This window comes from Oxyura jamaicensis, chromosome 7 (assembly GCF_011077185.1).
Source record: "Oxyura jamaicensis isolate SHBP4307 breed ruddy duck chromosome 7, BPBGC_Ojam_1.0, whole genome shotgun sequence".
NCBI lineage: Eukaryota > Metazoa > Chordata > Aves > Anseriformes > Anatidae > Oxyura > Oxyura jamaicensis.
In genome coordinates, this window is record NC_048899.1 from 12,190,293 (window position 1) to 12,215,930 (window position 25,638).

At 36.4% G+C, this 25,638-nt stretch overlaps 1 protein-coding gene across 6 annotated transcripts in view; it reads left to right on the forward strand.

The window, feature by feature from the left end:
- The window catches only part of OSBPL6 (oxysterol binding protein like 6), a 97,243-nt gene that overhangs the window by 29,351 nt on the left and 42,254 nt on the right, over positions 1-25,638 (forward strand). For all 6 annotated transcript variants that reach the window (XM_035331414.1, XM_035331418.1, XM_035331416.1 and 3 more), the window contains exons 2-3: positions 11,381-11,618; positions 25,170-25,265. In XM_035331414.1, the coding sequence (XP_035187305.1) occupies positions 11,475-11,618; positions 25,170-25,265 (240 nt within the window). In that variant the 5' untranslated portion in view covers positions 11,381-11,474. The remainder of the gene's footprint in view (positions 1-11,380; positions 11,619-25,169; positions 25,266-25,638) is intronic.

Genomic DNA, 25,638 nt, shown 5'->3' on the forward strand with positions numbered 1-25,638 from the left:
GATGGTTTGGCAGTCCAGAGGGACAAAGGCATAGGAAATACTATGTGAGCCCCTTCGTCCATACAGGGGGTGAGGAGTGCTGCCCAGAGCTGTTTATTCATTGAAGGGATATACAGCTGATGAAGGGCAATTACTTGACTGTAAGCTCCCTGTGCAATGTGGTTGAGCAGCATGCTGAACTCCAGAAATGCACAAACAAGTGTATTGTTGTGGGAACCAGGGAAGTTACCACTGCAGCCAAGTAACCTTTCATCCTTGTTTCTCCTGGACAGAACACGGACCTTTCTGACTATGAAATGCTTGTCAATTCCTTAATTATGCCAACTCTTGTCTAAAATTTCTCAACCTTATTAAAAATCTTAAAAAGAAAGCTGTGAAAAATGGAACTAGATGCCTATTTTCTTGTATCAATACTAAATACAGTGCATTTGTGCACGAGCAAATTTTACATTTGAGATGTTCCATGTAGTTGGCAAGTTTAAGAAGGTCCCTTGGCCAAGTTTTGAAGTTAGACATATTTAAAGGAGAAATGATGTATACATTCCTAATAATGCAGGAAAATTAATTTGTGCAAGAACTGATTAGGATTTATGGTCACTACCTGCCACTGGATGGTTTTTCATTGGAATTGGATGTTTTGCTAAATTATAGTGGATATTTCTAAGAGTAACTAATCGGGAAAAATCCCTTGACACATTTTATGTTAGACGGCCATGGTAGTCTCTTCTGGTTTTATAATCTATTTATGTACAAAAATCAATATATATTAGGAGTAGTTTTCTGTCTATAATACAGTTTGGAAATCAATAACTGATGGACAGCATACAGCTTTCCCATGTTGAGAATACTCTAGGATTGCAGAAGTATTTTTTATGGGCAAATTGACTGAGGACATTTCCGTTCTCATATTAGGTTGTGCTTTGTACATAGGCAGAAGAAATTTAATGTTGTGTAATTTTAGCTGAAATTACTAGTAATGTTGGGGGTAGAGAATTCCTCCTATGACAAATGAATGTTACTTTTGAGTGTTTTTACACTGTGTTTTCTGTCAGTGCAGTTGAATGCTGATTTATTAGTATTTCAAAAGTAGGAAGCATATTTAACTATTGATGTGTGCTGGTCTTTGTATTAAGTAACAGTGTGATGATAGGAAATATTATGCATTGCCCTCATGGAGGAGAGTTGTGATAACCAGCTGTGTATTGCAAGGAAAGTTGTTTTGTTTTGTTTGTTTGTTTTGTCACTGATTTGCTCTGTCAGGAAGCTACTTTTGAACAATCCACCTGTTACTGTGCTCAGTTTAATTCCAGTTAATGTATCTGAGACCTTGCAGGAGCTTCAGAAGCAATTATTCCATCTCATGGTCTTTTCAGCCGTTCCTGTGATTTCTAATGCTATTGTAAAGCGCTCAAGACATTTTTGGTGCTGCTTTGGCATGAACTGTAATAGTTAATTTTTCTTTTTCTATCTTTCTCATGAAACCATTCACTGCATGAGTTATAAAGAAATTCACGTAGTAATGAGAAAAGAAAATGACTTTATGATGTGCACCTGCTCTTTCATGGACACATGCTTTAAATATGTGTCAGTAAGACAGTTTTCATTAAAGTAGTAAGAAAAACAAATATTAGCAGTGATGGGAATATATATTTCTCTAGAATTTATGAACATCTAACATTGTTCCATACAAAGTATCAGGCTTCATAAATGCCTAGAGACATAGGAGGATAAAATTGTCGTCCTTCAAGTGAAGAGATTAATGGGGTGCAACAAAGATCAGAATTAAGGAGAAAAAGTTTTATTCCTTTCATTTTATCCTTCTTTTTCTGTTTTTCATTTCTTTGTTTGGTTTGTTTGCAGTATGGTGTAACCTGACCTTATATGATGGAATAGGCAATCAGACTTCCCTGTATGAATTCCTGCTTCCAAATTAGTAGCAGTGGTTGAGATTTGGAACATATTTAAAACAAAACAAAACAAAAAAGAATTCCATTCTTGATCAAAAAATGCCTAACCATCCCCTGCAAACACCCAGTATAAGCCTTAGTGTATTTTATTAGTGTTCAATTATTGTTGCCATTATATTTGTGTACCTTATTTCTAATCTGCATATTTAGCTTACCCTTCACCTTTTTTTTTTTTTTTTGTCCCATTAGTTTTTGTTATATCTTTTGAGAAGAATTCTAATAATAAATTCCTTCTCCCCATGTAGTGGGCTATAGATTGTTATGCAGTGACCCTTTAATCTTCTCTTTGACAAACTAAATATATATACCTCTATAAACTATTTATTAGTAGTGATGTTTTTCAATCCTGTCGTCACGCTCATGGTTCTCTCTTGAACCCATTTGTGGATGTCTTTGAAATGTTGGTGGCAGAGCTGAACACAGTGATTTAGTAGCAGTCACAGAGGTAATACAACCTCCCTATTCCTTCTTGATGTTTCCCAGATTATATATAAGCCATTAAATATATTATCCTGTGCAGCTGTGATCTGCTGTGACACTTAATGTTTGTGAAACTAATTGCTTCCAAGAATGAAGTTCCCGTTGTGTAATTGCACCCTGTTTTTCATTCCTGGATGTGACCTTCAATTTAGCACCCCAAAAAACTAGGTTCCTGGAAGCTCTGACTGATCCTCCAATTTTATTCATCCATCTCCATTCTCTGTGACCTGAGCAAATTCCATCAACAACAAGTTTGGATTTGCTCCCATTAAATGTGGCATTTATATTGGGACAGCAGTGACTTTTGTGGCATCCTCCCTACAAGCATTTGATGATGCACTGTTCAAAATTCAAGATCAATAAAACAAGCAATTCTTAATTTGCTCTGAGACACAGGAATCAAAAATTTTACTTGGTAGGTTTGAAACGCAGCAAAAATGTAAAGGTGATGAGATAGTAGAAATACAGGATGCAGGGAAATGACACAGGATAATAAAAAAGGCAGTAAAAGGCAGACCCTTTATAAGGTAAATTAAGTTCTGTGCTTTAGATCACTCTCCAGTTGAAACTCTTATTTGAAAGAAACCCGAGTCTTTAGGCTTCTAAACTATTTTCTTTGTCCAAGTTGTCCAGTGATTAAAAAAAAAAAATCACTAAAGCAAAAGAGAAGAGGTTATTTTTTAAAGAGTATTTTTTTTAAGAGCTTGCTGAAAATTGTGTTATTTTATGCATAAAAAAAAATCAAGATGCATGAAACTTGCTCTCTTTTTCCTTTAAATCATTTTCTGAGTTTTGATTACAATTTACTGTCTCTTTATGGCTTATATTAAAAATCTGAAGAATGTAATTCTTCAAAATTTTTCACAGAACCCCCCACCCCTAAAATGTTTTGGGTTTGAAAAAGGGTTGGAGGAATGTGACAGTGTGTGATGACAGTGTTTTTTGTTGTTGTTTTTGTTTGTTTGTTTTCCTGTCTAAGGCTGTTTGAGTCTTATGGTCTTATGTCATCCCAGAAAGGATGATAATGTCTAGCAGTTAATATTTCCTATTTTATATCTAACTGGGTTATAGTGCATATTTGTATTTGTGTATTTGTAAGTATATACGCTGCATAATCCTCTACTCACAGCAGTCTGTTACAAATGCATGCACCACAGGTCAAAATGCTGCCTCTGTAGAATGTAAAAATTTCCATGCCATGCAAATCAATAGTATTCTATTATTGTGACAGCCTGAGGAATGAGGAACAACAAAGGAATCCTAATGAAAATCCTACAGTTGCTTCAGCTATTGAAGCAATTCTCAGAGGCTGGAATTGAACTGAGGGCTTAATTTGAAATTATCATCTAAGCTGAAGGTTTGGACATGCTGGAATGCCACTAATTGCCATGTGTGCTTCAGGGATTCTGGAAGGGCGGAAAACTCTGCTTAATCATGTAGGCAAGCAGAAAATGGGAAAGGCAGATGCTGTACTGACCTCTTCTCATTTGAATCTGATTATCTGCTGTTTGACCTCATCCATCTATTTGATGAAGTATGTCGTAACTGTGCATTTTACAGACATAAATGCATGCAAGTAATTTTTAAAAAATATTATTTTTATTTATTATTATTGAGTCATACCTGGACTAACAACTCTGGAAAAAAACAAACAAACAGACAAACCAAAAAAAACCATCAGTGTTAAAGAAATCATACCAGATGTGATGTGTTGGGGAGCACCAAGTTCCATTAGAGGATGGCATTAAAGTTAGAGCATCTCAGTGATGGTTGTTGATGCTGCAGTCTTCTGTGGAATTGGCACTTTAAGTGGCAGAGACTATATAAACAAACAGACATCCTTAAAAACAAACAAACAAAAAAACCACACAAAACAAAACCAAAATGCACAAGGATCCCCAGTAAAAGAGCCAAAGCAAAACCTAACGACTGTAAAAAATAAACACTGCATTTAATAAAATCAGTAAAATTAGTCACCAGTTTTTGGGAAACACTGGGTTAATTCATTTTAGTTTCTTTGATAATGCTTTCAACAAATGCTTGTTGTGCAGAGTGTCAAATGTAGGGTTTTCAAACATAGCTGCTATGAATTTGAATTTTTTCCTTTATACTTTGGCTGCATTATATAGTACCAGCCTTGAAGAAGTGATAGTGTAATTGGGAATAGTGATACAGGTTTAGACTTTGCTCTTAAACATTGTGTCTTAGCCAATTAATGTGATCTAAAAAATTACAGAAAATTGCATGTGAATAATAGGTAAGGATTACTTTTGTCTGTCATCAGACAACTAGATACGCATTTGTTATTCAAACCTTGAATATGCAGCTTTTAAAATACTTGAAAGAGCCAATGGTAACATAGCCATATGAATTATGGTATCTTCTATCTTAAAAAACATTTAGTGCTAATAATACTTCCCATTTTTCTTACTCATTTATTCCTACTCGTAAATACTGGACCTGAAAATCATCAGTGTTCTCTTAGAGCAAGAGTGTTGTTTTGGTATCTGTCTAGGCTTTAAAATGAACTGGTCAGTGCTCTAGGACCTGAGTTTTGATGACTATGTTGCATATTAGCCATGAAAGTTATTGCTGGAACAATTATGCTATTAAAAAAGTGCTAAAAATGTGGGAAACTGATTGAAAAGGATGCTCTTTTTTTTTTTTTTTCCTTCCATATTGCAAACATGCCTTATGTTCCCAATAATTCTCCTGAATCCAGAATTGGATCTGTATGATTTCTGACAGGACCTGTATATAAAACATATCTTCAAATTAATTGATTAAAGCTGTTTCCTAAAAAGTTGATAGTTTGGTTAAATGATAAACCTATTTGGAAAAGAGTATTGGTTTTTGTTTGTTTGTTTTTGTTTGTTTGTTTTTGGTGTAGTCTTTTTAATGAATTATGTTTAACAAGACACAGAAATGCAGCAAATATTAAGTCCTCCATAAAGCCTTGCATCCAGAATAGCTATTTCTGATTTTACCAGAAGCAGAAACTTGTCTAGAGTGATGGCAATCTGGTAACAGTTACTTCCTGGATGGGTGGATTTGAGATGCAGGATCTGACACAAATTTTTGCTCAGCATTATGCTAAAAATCAGTTGAAAGTACAACTGAAGAAGTTCATCATAGCCAGTATCCTCATGTAACCAAACGAGGCTGTTAGTTACCAAATGCAGCTGTTAAATCGTTGAATCCAGAATTGTTTGCTAGATTACTTGTGCAGTTTCTGCTTGTCTTTCAGCTTCTTTGGGTTTGTCGATCAGATTTCACACTGTTTTTTAATTCTCTTGTCTCCGTACACCTAGAGCATGTTACAGAGTTTGTCCTGCCCAGCTGAACTGCAAATGCTGATGTGGCTGATTCTCAAATAGCGGCTGTAAAATGATTGATTCACTGCTTTATTGAGAGAGTGAGAGAAGAAAAAAAAAAGGCAAATTGTTTGTTTCCCATAAATGGACTATGAAACCACCACAGCGTTGCCACAGCATTGAAATGTATTATTTCTATTATATTCTTGTGTTTGCAACATTCGGGATCTGCAGCAGAAGCGTGGTTATGATTTCCCTGCATGAAAGGTTGGGGGGAGGGGGGGGGACATGCAGTTGTGTATTCCTTGTAAAACGAGAACAGAGTGTGGGCTCCAATGGATGCCTGAATACAGAATGCGTGTGCTATACAGCTGCAGAGCACCACATAAAACCTCTTCCCTCCCAGTGAAAAACAGCCCCATGTTGACAGATCAGTGTGAAGATGCTTTGGTTGGAATAATACCAGTGATGGTCGCATATTTTTAGTTCATTTATGTCCAGAGACTCTGTTCTGCACTCTATATTGTCTTCTCAAATTATTCCAATACTGCATAAGATATTAAACAGACTATAAAGCATTCTGGGCTTTCTTGCAGAGAAGTATCAATCAGAGGAAACAAACAGCCAGTGAGAAACAACACAGCATTTATCACAGAAGTCTGCTGTTTGAAGCTAGACTTCATTTGGAGTTACCCATTGAAAACTTCTATTTATATGAGATGTAGGTTTATTTATAACTCTGGATTTATGCAAGTCATGTATTTGTATGTTTTCGTCATTTCCACTACTATTTTTTTACACAAACTTTTCCCAATAGAAATAGCCTTTGCCCATTCTAATCTTTTTTTTTTTTTTTAATTTTAGCTAGTAACATAAAAATACTTATTTTTGAAATGAAATTTCAGATTGTATGCAACTCTAGATATAATTTATTTTTCTTTGCTGAACAAGCTACAGAGTAATGAATTTTTATATTGAGACAAGTGCCTTCTCAATATTTCTGTAATTCTGAACAGTCCAGTCTACAAAATTCCCAATAATTTATTTTAAGAGATGATAAATAATAAATATTATTATATCCTGGGATAGAAGGTGAAGAGAAATCAGTATGTAGCTCTCAGTACTTTCTTGCCTTTCAAACTATTTAGTATAACATTGCATAATAAAAAAATAATCATACTACCTCTTGGTATTGGATAAGTTATTTTGATGAATCTGAAGCAATTGTTTCTGATGGTAGAAAGGAGAACTTCTGGGTTAACATAACACCTCTATTGTCAAAAAAATATGAGAAATAAAGAAAAGAAAACATCACATTTTTATGGATTTTTTTAGCCAGAAAAAGACCATAAGAAAACACAACCCTTTGTGGATGGAAAGAAAATGAATAATCACTTTGTTTTTAAGACCTATTTAGCACTTGACTTAAGACACCAGAAAAAAAGGCAAAAACCCCATAAACTAAAAAGAAATGGAAAAAAGTTATTGTGTATTAAAATATTTTAGAAGTAGAGGTAGAATAAGGGAATCTCTGTGTTTCTACCTCCTTCTTTTTCAGACTTGGAAGAGCTTTAACAATTGAGATCAAACACAAAAACATTATTGGGAAAAAAAAAAAAAAAAGCTGAATTCAAAGGCTAGCCTGAAAACAAGCATAGTAGGAGTGAACAGTAAGAATGAAGTGTATTAAGTGTTCGGTGTTTAAACAGAATAAAAATAAACAATTTCTTGATAACTCAGTAAATAATCAATAATCTTAAGTATATTTCTTGAATAATTTCTTGTTGTTGTTTCCATACAGTTGTTGTGTACTCCTTTATGAATAGCATCAGATATAGATGTTTTGCCTTATATGGAGGATGTTACAGTCATGGCACATGGTATTTTTATTTATGCATTGGAATTATAGCACTTCACTGCATGTTCTGGTTACAAGACTTGCCTGCTCTGTTGGACTTTGGACAGGGCATTTTACTGTTCTATATCCATTGCTTTACCTAAAAATAAATAAATGATTGAGAAAAGAATGTACTGAAGAACTGAAGAATTATTATTTTTTAAAATAATTGCTAAATAACAAATGACGATTTACATTCAAAATATTTGAGAAGTCAAATAAAAAAGGTGAAGGCAGAACTTGCAGCTAGGTGACTGTCACTTGCAATGACCAAAATCTCTATGCAGTGTCTGTTTTTCACGTTCTAGGAGGTCTGTTTCTCTTTAAAAGTAATTAATGTATTTCCCACTTTGGGACCTCATGGCAAAGTAGCTTTGAAGTGAGCCAGTCATATTTGATGGGCTGAATCAAGTGATGGTCCTAAACTGATGGTGGATTTTAGCAGTTCATGAGGGATTTAGCTGTTGTGGTGCAAACTGCAGCCTACAGGTCAATGATAATTGGATAAGAAGCAATTAGTATCCAATGGCCAATTCTGTCACCCTGATTTCTGCAGGGTAATGCCATTCTGTTTGAATTGCCCAACTGAAATCACTGAAAATAATTCTAGGTTTAAGATGACTTCCTGTGGTGTAGAGATGGTAAAATTGACCTCCTACAATGAATCAGACATTTTGGTCTTTGTCAGGGAACAGGTATCAGAACAAATGCACAATTATTAGAATAATATTATTTCCCCACTCAAGATCCCAACATCACATTTTTTGAATGTTTGTCTTCTTAGATTTTCTCGTATTTTCTAGAAGTAGTGTAGAAATACTCTAACACAGTGTGTGGCTTGCTTATGTTCCCACTGAAGCCAATAGCAAAATTGCCAGTGACAGTTGGAAAAAAGTGCATGAAAAATGCCTCAAAAGCATTGGTTTCATTTTGGTAAATTGAACTAGTTGGCCAAAAAATTAGATTTATAATTGTTTGCTTCAATCTTTGTTACGGAGAGAGTGGCGCCTCTACATCAGTTTCACTACATCTATTCCTTCTAACATGCTCTAAAAAAGATGTATTACCCAAATTTTAAGCCAGAATTGGAAGATAAGCTCTTAGCAATGTAGAGAAACTGAATCCAAACTTAATGTGCAAGAACAGTAACAAAAAGCTCAATGCTAACTCTTGCTAGTTTATATTAATATTTTTGCTGTGTTTACAGTGCTCATTTTCTCAAATATCTTGTGTTTTTTCAGTTTTAACCCTGAACTTTTCTTCTATCAGAAGTGTTTACATATAAGTAATTGCAATTTTGTACTGAAGTTCTTGCTGCTGTTAAATAGGGCAAGAAGCAGTTTGTTTCTTGTAGCATGAAGGGTAAGATTTTGTTTTATATGTCCTTTTTGAGAGCCTGCTATTGACAAATTAGTGTGCTTTAAGTGACTTTTCGGTTAGCTTCAGGCTCTTGCTTGGGAAACACCACAGAACCACTGGGGAATTTGGCGCAGGTGTGAATGTTTTATTTGGTTTTAATACCATTCAAAAGAAAAAGCAGATACTTCACAGAGTTGCCAACCCAGTGAGAACAGACTCAGCGAACTGTTCCTCCTGAGTACCTCTTGCTCGCTTTGTGTTTGCTTCTTACAACAGCACCTATGCTTCCGGAAAGCCTTAAAAAACTTGAAGTGCCAGATCGCTGTCCTCCTGTGCCAATGCTAAATATAAATTTTTCCACATGAGTCAACTGAGTGAAGATCAGATGTTTTAAAAAGCACTTTATTTTCATTTGCCCAAAGGCTGCGCTGCTAAAATTTTCTCAGTGACCTCATGGTTGGAAGTGACTGAAAATTTGTCCTTATAGCTATTTCATAACTGGATTGTTTTGCACAGCTTTGTGAACTGGGATTACTATTTCAGTGTTCTGCTATTTCTAATTTTTGTAATTTGAGTCATTATTTGTAGGAAAATTTGCATAGGTCTTGAGACATCGTTGTCAGTACACATCTTTGGCTGAAATTTGCCCGATGCATTTGTAGGGTATGAAAATGCTGTTAAACTATATCAGCAGTCCCTGGTACGCTAGGCTGGAAGGAAAAGGCTCTCAGAATGCAACTTAATTATGTTTTCTCTCTGAAGTTCTGAAACAAATGTGTTGTGCTGCTTTTTTCTTTCAAAAACAGCACTGCTGGTTAATGTGCTCCCAAATGCTGTTCATTTATTCCTTTGAGACAAATGTCAGCTTTCTCCTGCTCTTTCCTATGATGAAAGAACAAGTTCAGTACTTCTTAGTGAGATGTATTTTCTCAGGAAAAGTTGATTTGACCTGGTGCTGGATGTTTTAAAAAAGCTAAGTATTTTTCTTGCTGTATACAACTTGTTATAAAATGCAAGATTCACAGTGATGCCGTCATGTATACCTTGTCTTTAACCAAATGCAAATGGAAGTCTTTAAACAGGAGTGGCAAAACAAGAAGAATTACAGTAGCTCTGGAGGTGTTTTCTTGCTTGTGGTGTTTTGTTTTGTTTTGTTTTGGCTTTTGAGGCTTCAGAGTAGCTGAGCATAGTGCAGAAGATAGCTCAGATGGAGGGAGGAATGCATAGCAAAGGGAAGGCCAGTTCAAAATTAGGGAAAGAGAGGTGGAGGAGGCGGATAATAGTTTCAAGCAAAGGACATCATTCAGAGAATGGTTTTATCAAGGTCAGTAGAACAGACACAGAATCTGTCAGCTGAAGCAAGTCTGAAGTAATCTGTTAAGGTCAGAGAACTGTAACTCTGTTCCTGAACTGTGGCAGTGTACGGGTGACATACTCACAAGGTTTAGTAGTGTTTATAATCAACGTAAATATCCTCTGTGCTGCTACATGTATCTAAGTTTCCATTCTTGGATCGAAACTAAAGATTTGGTGAAGAAGAGTCAGTGAGAGAAAACTTGTAAAGAGGTAAGGCACATTGCAGTGGCTGAGCAAGCAGGAGAGAGAATGGCCTGCGTGGCTGTGGTGGCTTAGCCCTTGCCAGCAGCCAGGTGCCCACCCAGCCTCTTGGTGGGATGGGAGGAGAAGATAGGATGGGAAAGTACGTGGGGTGAGATAAAGGCAGGGAGATTGCATACCAGTTACTGTTGCAGACAATGCAGTCTCAACTTGGAGAAGATGAATTTAATTTATTGCTAAATAAAATAGATCTGGGTAGAGAGAAATCAAAGACCAAATTAAACCAATTTAAACCAATACGTTAACGGGATGTGGCAGTGGGTGGTGGGTTACGGTCAGTGCAGAACAGTTTTCCCTGCCACTCTTTCCTCCTCATGCTTTTCCCCACCCTGGCGTGGGTTCCCCACAGGCTGCAGTTCCTTCATGGATATCCATCTCCTCTGGTGCAGCTACGAAGGAATTTGTTGATAGTGTTATGGTATCATGCAAGATTGGGATATTGATCCCCAGTCATGGATTATAAACTTTACATGAGAATTGCTGTGAATTGCCTAAGCCTTTCCATTTTTTTATTTTATTTTATTTTTTAAATAACACAACATCACTTTTATCTTTTGTGAGAATGCAGAGCAATGCATTTGTGTTTGTGTTGGGTAATGTTAGGAAAGGAAGTAAAAAATCACGAGATCTGTTGGCATAAATAGTGACTGTCAACAGATTTCTTTCCTGTAGAGCTATTTTGGAGCAAAGGTGTCTTCATTCACTCTTTCACGTCTTTTTTTTTTATCATTATTATTATTCTTAAGGTGCAGTTCAGCTGAGTTCGAACAGTTTTTCGTCTCTCCGTAAACTGTGAAACAGAAGGATGCAGAAGAGTATCCCTTGCTTTTTTGTACATGAATGATAAGAGCACAAGACCATTACTACAAGTTTGCTGCAAAGATGAGTTCGGAGGAGAAGAGTATATCTCCTGCTCACAAAACATCTACTCCATCACATAGAAGTGCCTCCTCTTCGTCATCATCTCAGAGAGATAGGAGGCAGGTAAGGAAAAGATCTAAATGTTTGTAACATCTGGGTAAAGAATTCATTTATTCCTGTAGAGTGGCAGTTTGTTGTTGCTGGCTCCAAATTCTCTTCCTCACAGCACTGGATGTTATCGCTACAGTCAAGAACCATTGCTTTTTTTTTTTTTTTTTTGTATCTTTTTTTCCAATTCCCCCTGGGGGTGGAAAAAAAGATTCAGAAGCAACATGAGCACTAAGTGTAGTACTGTAGCAGGAAGGACATTATCATGTGGACAAGTAGGAAATGAGCTCTAACATCTTTTGGGAAGTGGGTTCTTTGGCAGCATGAGCCTACAGTTGCTTCAAACTGTCTTTCCTCCTAAATGAATATCTCTTTCTGTTAATCTAACTACAGAGATGTATTATATTTCTACAGCATATTTCAATTCCATTTAAATGTTCCATTGTTAATCCTTTATGGAAGCATGTAACATTTTAAATACTTGGTTTACTACAAGTTTACACCAGTTCCCCCCACGTCATGCAGTGCCAGTCTAATTATGTTAGACTTCCATTATCAAGAAGCTCTTGTTTGTGTGGATGTATCACACCTTTTCTCCAGGATCCCCCTCAGACAAGGGCTGTATTATTTCCTCTCAAAACAACCTACACATTCATGTGGTTTTGTTTGGTTTTTTTTTTTTGAGAGCTGGCTGTATAGTCTGGCTCCAGCATCAGTAGAGGCCCTTTGGAAGCATCTACTTTCATCTTTGGAAGATCTGCTATCAGATTTCAGATAAGTTGTTACAAATGCAATGTTTTATACTGAAAATCTGATTAGACCAAAAATGTACTTTGAAGATTGGATCTATGGAAACCTTCAGCACTAAATAAGCTTCTGAGTTAATTTAACAATTAAAAAAATATAAGAATTTTGTTTAAAAAGAATTGTTATATGTAAGAATCTTACAACTTCATAATTTTAAATAATGTGGAAATATTATTATTCATGCAATACTGACTTCTTTTCAGCTTGACAAGACAAAGAGTCAGGAAAAGAACTTAAATTAGTGTTTATGTGGTATAAATCTACTTGAATGGCAATAGCTTAGGAACGTTTTCCAGCAACTCGTATTCCAGCTGGGATGCTTTTTACTCAGCTGCTGATAGTTTTTTTTTCTTATCTGACTTGAATTGTAAAAATTTTGATGAAAACTGTAACATTTATGGTTTTGAATGTAAATAGTCTCACCATAAGGTAAGTAAAAAACTTTAAACAAAAGAATTCTGATGTGCGTTCAGTAACAGGCAAGAAATGTGCCTGGAAGTTTTAAAATAATTTCCATTGCCTTTCAACAAAGGCAGAAATGGTTTCCTCATGGATGATAAATACTCTCCCTTTCCTGTTGTACAGAACTTGGGATAGCTGTACTCAGGTAAGTCTCAGCACATAGTCTCCTCTTAATTTTTCAGTAGTTCTGTTTGAAATCCAGAGTTTTGACATCTTTTGTTTGAAGTGTCAGTGTATTTTATTAAACCCAAAGAAAATGAATTCAGGACTTGTGACTTAGCTGCTGAGCTCAGCTAAGAGCATATCCTCTGAATATTCTTTGTAATTATGTATTTTGGTAGGATCATGCAAGAGAGAACAAAAAAAATTACCTTTTGGGAATACATTTTACATAAATCTAGTGGCTACCATATTTGTTACCATGGCAATGAGGTAGTGTAAGGTATAGCCATCATCGTAATAAAATGGATGCTTAGCTTTAAGTCTGCATTTGGTCACTGAAACATGAAGCATAGTTTTAAAGTAATCCTGAAGAGGCTTATGATGTGATGTTGCATCTGGAGCTACCTTGGACCCAGTAATGTCTGATGATGCTTAGCAAGTATATTTAGGCACGCAGATGTGGACTGGAAAGGCTACAGCCAGGCATTCATTTTTTTTACCTTGGCATTGCAAGCAAATACCCAGGAAAATGAACTACAGCAAGCAATACAGCATGACATACAATGGTACTATACCCAAGGAAGTAAACATATAAATGTTTTCTTTGTGCATATTCTTAGATGCAGCAAATCATTTGGCTTCTTTGGGCCATCTGCTGTAATGTTTATATGTCTGATTTCTTTCCTCACTTACGGCATTATTTGTATACATTTTGCTTTTTATAGGATTTCCCCAAAACATAGCGCTAGTTGGGGTTGTGGGGGATTTTGTTTCAGGGGCTCTTGTTTTTTGCTTTGAGAAGGCTTGAAAATTCTGCCTTACTGCCTCCTTGAACTCTTCATAGGAGCTGGGAGAAAAGCATCCTCCCTGAAGGGGTAATCTTTATGGATATGGGAAGTGATATGACTGGGTAAAGTGTCCATGTAGCTTTCATTGTCATATGTGAGAATAACACTTGATATTTCTAGATGGTTAATGACTGAAATCTTCTCATCATATAATTCTTGTCAAAGTCATACGAGCAATTATGGAACAGTTTCCCAATAAATTATGGTGCAGGAGGCAGAATGAGTGTGAACATGACTAAGATAAATCATCTCAGAGAGAGTGGAAAATGTTGTGCTGTATATAATGCTGGCATTTTAATGTAGCTTTCTTATTTGTGCAATATACATCACCTAAGAGAATTAGCAGTCAGCAGAAGCTTTGACATTGCCAATTTGCAGCCTCCATGACTAAGTAATTGATAAATGAACAGAATGTACTGGAGCCAGTAATAGACCAAAAAAAATGGTTTCAGATTTTTATCATCATAGGAACTTTAGCATCATTTGTTCTCACTGAAATCTTGGTTAATTAGGCTGATTGGACAGGCCTAGGCCTAACCCATGTTGTTAACCCCTGAGCTGAGCAGCTCTGCAGGACAGTTGTGCTGTGCTGATGGGAACACTGACAAGCAGCAGCAGGTTTTCCTTCCGTGGAGCTGTTGCAGAGCATAGAGCCCCTGTCATTTCAAGTGTCAGGACTGCTGAAGGTCCTGAGCAAAACTGAGTCCCCTTACAAAACTGAATGTAAAAACTGCAATTCTAACAACCTGTTTTATGGGCCATGCTGGAAGGGAAGGTTCTTGTTCTTCATTCCTTGTGAAACTCTGAAAAGACTAGTCATACTGTTTCACTTAACAAATTGGAGGAAAACTAGTGCTGTTTTTAGAAAGTACAGTTGAATATCATAAATTGTATGCTGTGCATTCAATCTGATGATTGTAAGCTCTTTATGAATATTCTATATTATAGTTATTGACTGAGCATGCAAGTAGTACTGTGGACTGTAATGTTATATATTCATTGCAATGCATAGGAAGTAACAATGTGCTGAGAAGGCAGAAAGAAGCACGTAAGTTATAGGGTTAATGTTGTGCAGTTTCGTAAATTGGGGCCTGACCCCAGGCCATTAAGCCTGCAGTCACAGAACAAAGAGGGAGCAATACAGGAGGAGAGTAATAATAATGAAATGGTGAACAAAGACCAGAGTTTGACTTTTCTAACCACCTGTAAAGGTTAGCTAATACATGATGTAAAGTAGATTTAGCAGTGTATGCTATTTTACATATCTCAGTTTTCTTTTTGGCCCTTTAGGGAGGAGACATGATTATCTATTATCTTTTTATCTTTCTGTTTCTCTCTGTCAGATTGCTGTTTCAACAAAGCCTTGTTTCTTTTTCCACACAACAAACACAAAAGTAGAATAGCTTTTAGTACTATTGCATTTAGTCTTGTATGGTCACCTTTCTGCTGGCAGTGCTTTCATATTACAAATGAATATTGTCTTTCAGCCATATGTGAAGACTGAAAGATAGAAGGGTCTTTGAAGGAAAAAGAGAATAGATTTCCTAGAGCAGCAATCGTTTGCTTTTTAGATTTTAATGTAATTTTTTTTTTATCTTTCTGTAAGAGTAATAATGACTAATAGGAGAAGAGGGTATACTCAAGGGATGGAGAAAGGGCTGATTTTGGACTGAAGATGTTAACCTGGCTTTGAAATGAAGGAAGAGAGCACAATTCCAAAGTCAAGACTCTGATCTTGCCTGGAGGTCTGTGCTGGGAAATGTTAGCTTTTTGTAGCCACTGTATTTTAGTTGACAAAGTAGTCTCCTGAAAGCAGTTTTTCCTAAGGCAAATATCTGCATTTTATAGAAATAAAGGCTTTAATGATGATGGAAGGATAGAGTCATTTGTCTGCAGCACCCTTAACCAAACCTTAGTTTATGGAGTAACTGAAAGACTATAAAAAAGTTATTGCAATAGGCGAATCTGGAGGTGAAATGTATACTATGTGGGAAAAAAAGGACTAATAATTGTTATTTGGATATAGGAATACAGTATAAATCCAGGGTCTCACTGCTAGGCACTATGTTATGCATGTAATAAAAGTCAGTTGCTATTATAAAATGCTGATTAGATGGGACAAACATAGATTAGAATGAGAAAAAGAAATACAGAGGTGACTTGTTGTCTATTTCATCAACTAATGACAAAACATAATGAGATGTGCATAAAAGGAGAGTACCATAGGCTCTATGTCAATCCCAGCTTCCTCTGTTTGGCTAATGTTGAGAAGAGTAAAAGGAAAGTTATGAAGGCAATTCTCTTGGGAAATAAAAATGCCATCAAGGTTTTGGAGGGAAGGTTTCTATTATATCTAGATGTAGTTTTCATGGAAGGGAAGCTTAGCAGAAACCCAGAACTAGTTTCACTGAGCTACAGTGTAGCTGATGCTCTCATGTACTTAACTGGCTCCTGAATGTTCCACTAAGGAGAAAGGAGCAGCCGGAATATGGAAATTAGAACTGTTTCAGCATTTTAACTTTTTCTGTAGCCCCTTGATGTAGGTGTGGAAGAAGAGAGGGCTTGCCGGTTGTAGATGTACAATTGGATAAAGAGCTGTTGTGACAGAAGGTTGCAATGGTTCATGTATCATTTAATTTAGCTGAAGACCACTGTAATGAAGATGATACTTATGAATCACCTATCCGAAACAGATTCTGTGAGTCACTGGTATGTGATTTTTAAATATATATGTATATAAAAAGTTTCTTTTAAGTGTATTTATTTTTAATGGAGATTTCAGCTACTAGCAATTTTTCTTGGTAGGCTAGAGTGGCAGGGTGAGGTGCATCATGTACACAGGTGCATCTTGATTGCTGGAAACTTGTCATTTGAAAAAGTCTTTCTCTTTTCATTGCCCTGTTTCATTTAGCATTTTTGGTACTTTTTCTGGGACACTTGAAGTAATTGGACACTAGAGTTGGTGGAAGGACAGGAAAGTTGGTGAAAGGAGTTTATTTTTTTTGTCTTTAGTATGTTGATGAGTTACTTCAAACTCAACTTTCTCTTTATGACCAGTTATGATCACAGGCACATTATCAAGGACATTTCTGAGGCTCTGTTATAGATTTCTGCCTCATAAACAATGACAATATAGTTGATGGGCCTTTTTACTGTGCCTGCCTATCTGTTCAGTGTGCCTCAGAAAATGTTGCTCATACAAGGCTGCAACACAATATAACATAATATATTCCATGTGGAAGTCTGAGGACATTTATATTCCTTCTTTAACCTTTAATTGAGTAGAAACCTATAGAAACCTATACTCTTGCTCACTGCTGAAAACCTGGAATGACATCTGTGAAAATTTTTTTTTTCACAAAATTTCATTTGCTCTTGTCTCTCTGTGACTTTAAAAGTCATGAAAGAAAGGCAAGAATGGATGGTTGTCCAGTAGTTAATACACAGATGTGAGAACAGGGAGCTTTATTCCCAGCCTTGCACTGTAACAAAGTATAGACTTTTATGAGCCTTTTTACTTCTCAATAGTTTGTGAGAATTATTTCAGTAATAATTGCTAATCTCTTTGAGAGCTTCAAACTGAAGATGCTGCTAAATGCCAAGTACTGTTGTTGCAGTGATGTAATTCTCTTTTGCCCTCTCTTTCCTAATTAACTCTCTTCAGATAATACAGATGAAGCAGCATTAGAGCAGGAAGTGTTAAATAAATACTTTAAATGGCAGCAACTCACTGGAGCAAGCAAATCTTCTGAGGGAGCCAAAGAATGAAGTGGCAAAATTGGTAACAAAAACATGCAATTATTCTTTAAGTCAGCTAACTACTGCTACTCTACAAGTCTTTTTGATAATCCTCTGCATTTAATCCAGTCTGAAAATGTTCATTATGTTCAGAAGGTAGTGGCTTTTATTTCAGTGTCTGAAAAAATGCCTGAAATGATGAATAGAGTAATTTCAGGAAGTTGTAGGACATCTCTGAATGTTCAGTGCCGTAGCACTTGTCTTAAAGGAAGTCATAACTCTCAGGCCTGCTAGATTCCTTGTTTATCATTTCAGTGGTTAAAAGTGAATTTAATCCATAAGTAAGTATCTATGAGTGTTACAACCAGATCTTCAGAAGAAAGTACGAACTTCCAGAGTGAAGCTCTTTGGACTCTGAGTGTGAGACAGGAGTAGGAACTTGTGTAAATAAGACTCAGAGTGAACTGGTGCAAATGGACCCTGGAGGTTAGGCAAGCATTCCCCAGAACACATGCTGTTAGGTGCAGTGAAAGCATGAGGAAATGCGGCTCCAGCATTGGGCGTCCCAAGGGCAAGGACTGCTGGCACAGATTGGCAGCACCACACAGCCAGAAATCCTCACTCTGTGCCTTTATTTCCACCTAGAATTTGCAGGACAGATTTATGGCAGCCAGAAGATGTGTGTCCATGTCCATGTGCACTGGATGAGCCTTCTCCAGTCAGCAGATATTTGGATCATGAGTGCTCCGGCACAAGGTAGTATCTATAGTGATTTGTGGACAAGATCTCCCAAAATACAATCCTGGCGATTAACAGCAGGGAGATGATGCCCGTTTCTAAGAAAGATTTTGTGTTAAAGCCGCTGAAGAAATAAAAGGGGCTGGAGCAGTGAAGGAAAGACAGCCTAGGCTGGTCTAGGAGGCATGCTGGCACAATGTGGGAAACAGGCTGAGTAGCAGAATGGGTCTGATCCGTGACAGCGATACTGTGCATGCAGTGCTGTCCCACGGGGCTGCGTGCACATTGTCTGAGCCTCGTGAATGTGGCAGTCAGAGTTATCTTGGCTCTAGGAATGCTTCAGACACTACAAGGGGGACGCTGAGGTTCACAGGTCTGCTATGAAGAGAGATTTCCCTTTTTTAAACTGTCAGTTCAATTAGAGATGGTCTATGTAGCTATCTTCTGTAACAAAACCCAGGAAATTGCTCACATAAAAGCTCAATTACCCATGCAAATTAAGATAGATAATTTAAAGTGGTATTTTTAGAACACGGTCACTCCTGCTTTCCTCCTGTTCCATTTTTTCCTCTCTGCCATGCATCCACCTACATGGGAATGTCTTCCTTCTTCTTGAGAACATAAATTAAAAGGTTTGCTTGGACTTCAATAAATGAATAATATTTTTTTAAAAAAGTCATACAATTCCAGTGTCTTAAAACACTGATTGAGATTACTGTAGTATGCACTCATTTTCTACCTCAGTCCCAAATGGGCTTTTGAGGATTAATGTGTGCATGTACGCACACACAGGAATTCTGAGGAGGGAAGTGCAACACTTTTGAAGTGAGTTATGGTTTCTTGGAAAGAAAAGGAAGTATGATTTTGTTCATTTCCTCAATGGACAGCAAAGACACAAAAGTGGAAAGAAGATGGGAGCAATGGCAGGCGTGACATGAAGGCTTCTGTTTTCAAGACATTTGTGCAAGACCAGGAGGATCCATGTTCAAGACATACAAATGTATTGAGCAGAATAAATGTGTGCCATAGAGAGGTGTCAGAACAGGAAGTAGCTTTACTGTTTTTACTAAATACTTTTTTACTGAATACTGGCATTGAAAATAAAGCTGTTAAATTGAAACTTTTTTTTTTTTTTTCCAGTAAAAAAATATTTTAGGGTAAAAAAGACAAAAAAAAATTTTAAAATATCCTTTTTTTTTTTTTTTTTTTATAACACCTCATATTATTCTGCTGTGTATATGAAAGTTCAGATGATATTGAAAGAGTGTAAGTGGGTAGCTTACAGTAGGATGTGAAAGAGCCCCAGGAGGAAAGGGCTTTCTTTTTCTGAACCTACACACATTTTTAGGTGAGCATCCAACTTCATCCTTTGATTTGTGTTAACTTAAATTTGATTGCAACCATTTATTAGAATGAAAACTGCTTATATTTTCTAAAGAAGGCCATTCACCATGTTTAGAATGTTTGTATTAGTTAACAAATTAACATAGCAAGGAAGTTTTCCTGTGTGCATGTGATTTTATTTTCCCTCCTTTTCTTTTACTATATTAGCATTAATAAAAACAATTGCTAGCCTGGAACTATTTAGAAAAATCTCAATCCTTTGAATTGTGATTCTTCAACAGTCATAATACAGCTTTGTATCATTAGCAAACATTTAATTTTTCTCAGTCAGATATTGTCAGTTTATCTGTTTGCTCTGTTTTGAGATAAGCTTGTCAAATTTAAAATGTGAAAGAAGGAACTTGTCATTAAAGACTTAGGCTGCAACTTGGTAGTCATCCCATGCTCACTGTCACTCCAGCTATGATTGCAGTTACAATGACAGCTCTTCTCTGCTTTGTCCAGTTCTGTTAGTGCTTCCCTCCAAGAAGATCTTCAGAGGAGCAAGAGCTTACTTCTCTTCTGTTTGTCAAAAAAAATCTTTTAAAAGCAAAGAATTCTTTGTTTCCAGCAGCTAAGAGCATACTGCCTGTAACATACTGCCTGCAATGCAAAACTGGAGTTCCCGAAAGTGCTGATAGAGAGCTCCTGAGCAAACAAATCCTTTACGTTTCTGTAATACAGGAAGTGTTTATTTTCAACATCATGGGAAAGAAGTGGATATGTACGTATCTGTACATTATTAATATGGTACAGAACTTCTGCTTAGATATATCTGTCTTTTAGTAAAAAGGTTACAAAGAGACAATGTTTAAGGATTCAACTGCTCTTAAGCACATTTCTATACAAGATGAGCATGTGTTACAAGGTGAAAAAAAGATGAACTACATGTGCTATTCATGAAGTATTAAGTTCCTTTGTTTGTTGGTTGATAGCTCAGATTGTTAGAAGACAGGTTTGGTGCAGGGTTGATAGGAGAGATTGAGGATAAAAATAGGACTGTGGTTGTTTTATACAAAGAGAAAAAGCATGCTAGAAAAAGAAAGGAGAACTACAGTGATGGAGACATGAATTGTTTTGTACTCACCCTTCTCTCACAGTGATATTCAGGACTCTGTCTTTATTCCAACATCAGCAGAAGGAAAGCTGGAGAAAACTGAGATTGTAGCCTAAGAACAAAACCAAATTCAAGGTTATTCCATTTGGAAATAATATTGCAGATGAAAGCATGTATTGCAGTGTTATTTAAAAAAACTGCATTTAAATCTGTATCTACCCTATTACTACTGCTGTTTTTCAGATAAGTGAAGCATGCTGCATTTTTAGATGACAAAGTTACTAAGCATCGCACTTCATATGAGGCAGGATTCAAATACAGAACACACATCTGTGCAGGGTTAGCTAGGTTGTAGAAAGAATTTCAGTGAATAGCAGATGAAGATGCACTAGTCAGTACTTTGGATTAAAAATAAAACTAAAACAAACAAACAACAACAAACAGAGAAAAACTATGTTTTACATTTTTTTCTTAGTGTCTGTGTGCATCCTCTGGTTATGGGTGTTGAAGATTGCTGAGTGCTGTGAGCAAGGAGAGTGCTCCTTGCTCCTTGCTACCAATCCATTTTCATTAATTGATAGCCACATTGTGCGTATTTTTAACTAAAGGGAGTCTGAATCTGATGTGAGCAATAAATTCCTCACCAGATTGTCTATTTTTTGAAAAATCAATAAATTGTAAATCAAATAAGAGAGAATTCATTGCATTAAGTATAATTAATTCCATTAAGTAATTAAGAAGCAAAGCAGAAAGGGAGGCATGAGTGCCGGACTTGTCCTTCACTGGATTTCATGTCTTTACTTACCCAACATTGCTCTTCTTTCCTTGCTTTCCCTTTGAAAACACACTTGAATGTCTTTTCTCTACAGGGGAAGTCACATTCAGTTAAAAAGCATTAGAGTCTTCAGCCTCTATGGCCTGATGGAGACCAGATGCTCTATGCCAGCATTTATTCTGGTGGACGAGGTGGATGGGTCACTGAACTCTTCACTGAGAAACAAAATTGGCATGTAGAGCCAGTTATGTAGAGCCAAGTTATCTAGAAAGGTATCTTTATACTGTAAAATACATTTTTCATTCTTGCCCTCCAGAAAGGTGAGAACATGAAACATCATCACATCATTATTCTGTCCATTGGCTTTCTTCTCCTTCACATGTCTTTGGGAAGCAACATGAAATAAACACAGGAAAGAATCAGCATTTGTGTTCACCATGTGTAGGGTTCCTAGGGACACTTTGGAGCAGATTTGCAGTCTTGTCTTCAACATATGATGTGAATAATCTCAAGGTTGAAGGAAGGGTCACAGTTAGGACTAAGATTTAGAAATGGGATTATGAAATGGTTTCAAACACATAGTTTTGTTGAATTAATTTCCAGGAACTGCTGGCATTTTCTACCAGGACAGAAATAGCACACAGGTAATCCTGAAGCATGAGGGAAGCCTGGAACTGAGCAATGCAGACATGAAATAGTCTGCCTGTGCTCTTGGGATGGGATGAGTGAGTGTTCCAGGCTGGCCAATATGCCTGGATTCATGGATCAATTTTCTGTTCATATAAACAACACCCAGAATCTGTATTGATCTGCCCCTTTCTTCCCATAAGTTTTTTTTTAAGTGCTTTTTTTTTTTTTTTTTTTACTGATTTAAGTGCTTCTTTTACTGACTTTTTCTTGTTAAAACCAAAAAGGTTGATAATAACTTGTAGACTGAAATAATTCTTCTTTCTGTGGTGCTAACTAGGTAAAGAAACTCCTGCATTATAAAAATAGCTGCTTTTCAAAATGGCAAATAATTGTGTAATTTCTAGCAGTAATTTTGCAGAAATATAACGTACGTTAATGGAAAACATTTTGCACCAAATAATAAGTCTTAATATTATGCTAGAGACATATCATAAATGTAAAGGAATTATTTTGTGTCAATGTAATGGTGGTTATGACAGAACAGAATTGGAAAGGAGATATTTACAGAAAATGAGATAACACTTCCTGAAGTAAGGCATGTAAAGAAGGCAATTTTATTTTGAAAGTGTTCATTTTCTGATTTCCAGACAAATAGTTGAAAAAGTCAGCATTCATTAAAGTGCTGTTAGCTAATAATGTATTTCTCAACTGAAGTGGAACTGTAATAACAGAGGGCTGATTTAAAAAAAAATAACACACACACAAAAACCTCACCTTAGAATCCTGTGGTTGAATGTCACTGGAAATCTGGCAAGCCAGGGGCTGCTGGGTTGCTCCACTCTAAATATTTTACAAAATGAAATTGCAGTTATGTAACAACAAACTGCATTGGCTGCTACACGCGAGACCTTCAGAACATCTGTGTTGGGCATTGCTCCATCTCGAGATGGAGGGGCTCCTGCCTGCCAAACCGAACTGGCAAGAAAGTTGGGAATCGTCCTGACTGTGATAATCAAGAGGCATGTTAATCTTCCTTGGAAGAATGGATTAAGGTTTTACTCTATATTGTTCAAATCTGATGCTGTGTGTAGAAATGTAGCATTTCATCTGTTCAGTGAGAAAAAATTACCATAGCTTTTCCTTAGTAAGCATGTGGTGCTCAGCTCAAATGAGTATATTAAACTATTCAACATGTAATGTAGGAACTTGTGCTAAATAAACATATCCCTTATCTGGCTGGTAGTGGACATTGGGCTAAATAATGAAGTTGGCCTTTGTTTGATAAAGCAGAAAGACTTCAAAGCACAGATGACAAAGCTCTTGCTTGTTGGCCCTGGGGGATGTGGCAGATACAATAACACTGCTGCTTTTCCTCATTCTTCACTATAAAATTAAATTAAAAGTAACTGAAAAAAATACCAATTATTGTTGCACAGTGGCAGGGACGCTTATTAATCTTCATTGACAGCAGTCAGTCCCCATGTTTTCCTATTCATTCACAGTTGCAAACTGAAAGAGAACATGAAAGGTCTGTGAGTCTCTCTGCAGCAAGATGCATCCCGTGTTATATGTGCATTTATGTGAATAGCTGTAATTATTGTAATTTGCTTTGATTATGGTCCTTATGTACTTAGTTGTCTGTATAAACAATAGCATTTAGTCTTCTCTTTATATGTATTTTTATATTCCCTGCTTATTTCTTCTCTCACGTGTACCTCTGTAATCTCTTCTTCAGTGAACGTAAAGAAGCTTAATTGTAAACAAAAATGTAATTGTTGTTTGAGTTGAAAAAAACTTGCCCTTTTAAGAGAACTCTAATTGCAATAGTTTGTCATAGTGCTACATGTGCTGGAAATGAAACCGTTTTTTATCATTTCACAGATACAATCCACAGTGCTACTGATGTGCTGTGGTAGAATACCAAATATTAGCATGAGATGTAGCAAAATTTCACCAGAAGACAAAATGCAAACCCAAGCAGTCAGGATGAGGTTATTTTTTTCCCAACCTGTAGCAAGCATGTTTTTTTTTGTTTGTTTGTTTGCTTTTTTTGTTTGTTTTGTTTTGTTTTGTTTTACAAAATATGAATAAACTTTGTGCTTTTCTGGAAAATGGGAAGACATCTTTTATTCTTTTGTTTGTATGTTTTTAAAGGAATGTTTTTTCAAGGCTGGTTTTGAAATTATTTGTACCAGTCTTTAAAGATACAAAATTTTGAAGTAGTCATATTTAGAAAAACAGCTGTAATGGTTGGAGGTTGTTTTGCCTTGTAAATGTTCACCAGCAAACATGTCAGCACAGACCCATTAACTGATCTTGTGAACATCTACAGTCTGTTGCAAGCACTCAAGTGATGAGTTACTTCACCTCACTTCAGCAAAAAGCCAAGATGTGATAATGAATATGTTCAGGGCAGTAATAACTTATGCGTACTGGTTTGTTTTGGAAGTGAATGTCTGGTGGTGCCCACTGCATGATATTTATGGTCAGTGTCTCATAGCTCAACAGAAAATGTGCTTGATCTGGTTGGGAGCACTTTGAGTATTCATAGGCAAGAACTGCACTACCTACCTTTCCTGGATTTTATTATATTTTATATTAATTTTTATTTTATTTTATTTTATATTAATTTTTATTTTATTTTATTTTATTAGTTTCCAGTCATTTTTAGATTGAATAGATCAGTTAATGTTAGAACCAATGATAAGAAATGAAAGAGGGGAAGGAAAGGGATGTCTGTTGCCCTAGAAGACAAACAGTGCAGTTCCGTTATGCATGGGTAGTACTTTATATATGTTTTGAGCCATGATGCTGATAGAAAGTTTTATACTTTCTTTAAATACCTTGAATTATATTCTACAAAGGGTATAATGATCAGTCACTCGTTACTGAGTATGTATTTAAAAAAACAACATTGAATGATAAGTGGTCATCTTTAAAAACTTTTTTTATTTTTTTATTTTTAGAGCATACATATTTTGGAGCGGAAGGCTTCTTCGGGGAGCACAGACCCTTCTTTAAGCAAGCAGTTCCTTGAAACTGACCCTATCTCTCTATCCAAGGTAAGCAAAAGCACAGGCTGTGGTCTAGCTGGTATTTCCTTCTGTGCTTACAACCTAGTTTGACTAACAGCTTTGGGATATTGTTTTTTATGATTCTGTTATTATTATGTGCCTACCATTCTGTTACCATTATGTGCCTACCCTGGAGCTTCCTGTTTGCCAGCTGAGGTCTCAGAGAAGTCAGTAATCCTTAGTAGACGTTGTATTAGCAAAATTAAGGATTTAGATGGTAGTGGTTGTTTTTGTCCCCATGAATGGCTGTTGCTGATAGAACTGTAGAGGTGATATCACCAGTTTCTGAAAGATGCAGCTTCGTGTGCAGTGCTTTGCAGTCAATGTCCTCCTGGCTGAATTCCTGAATTTTGGAATAGCT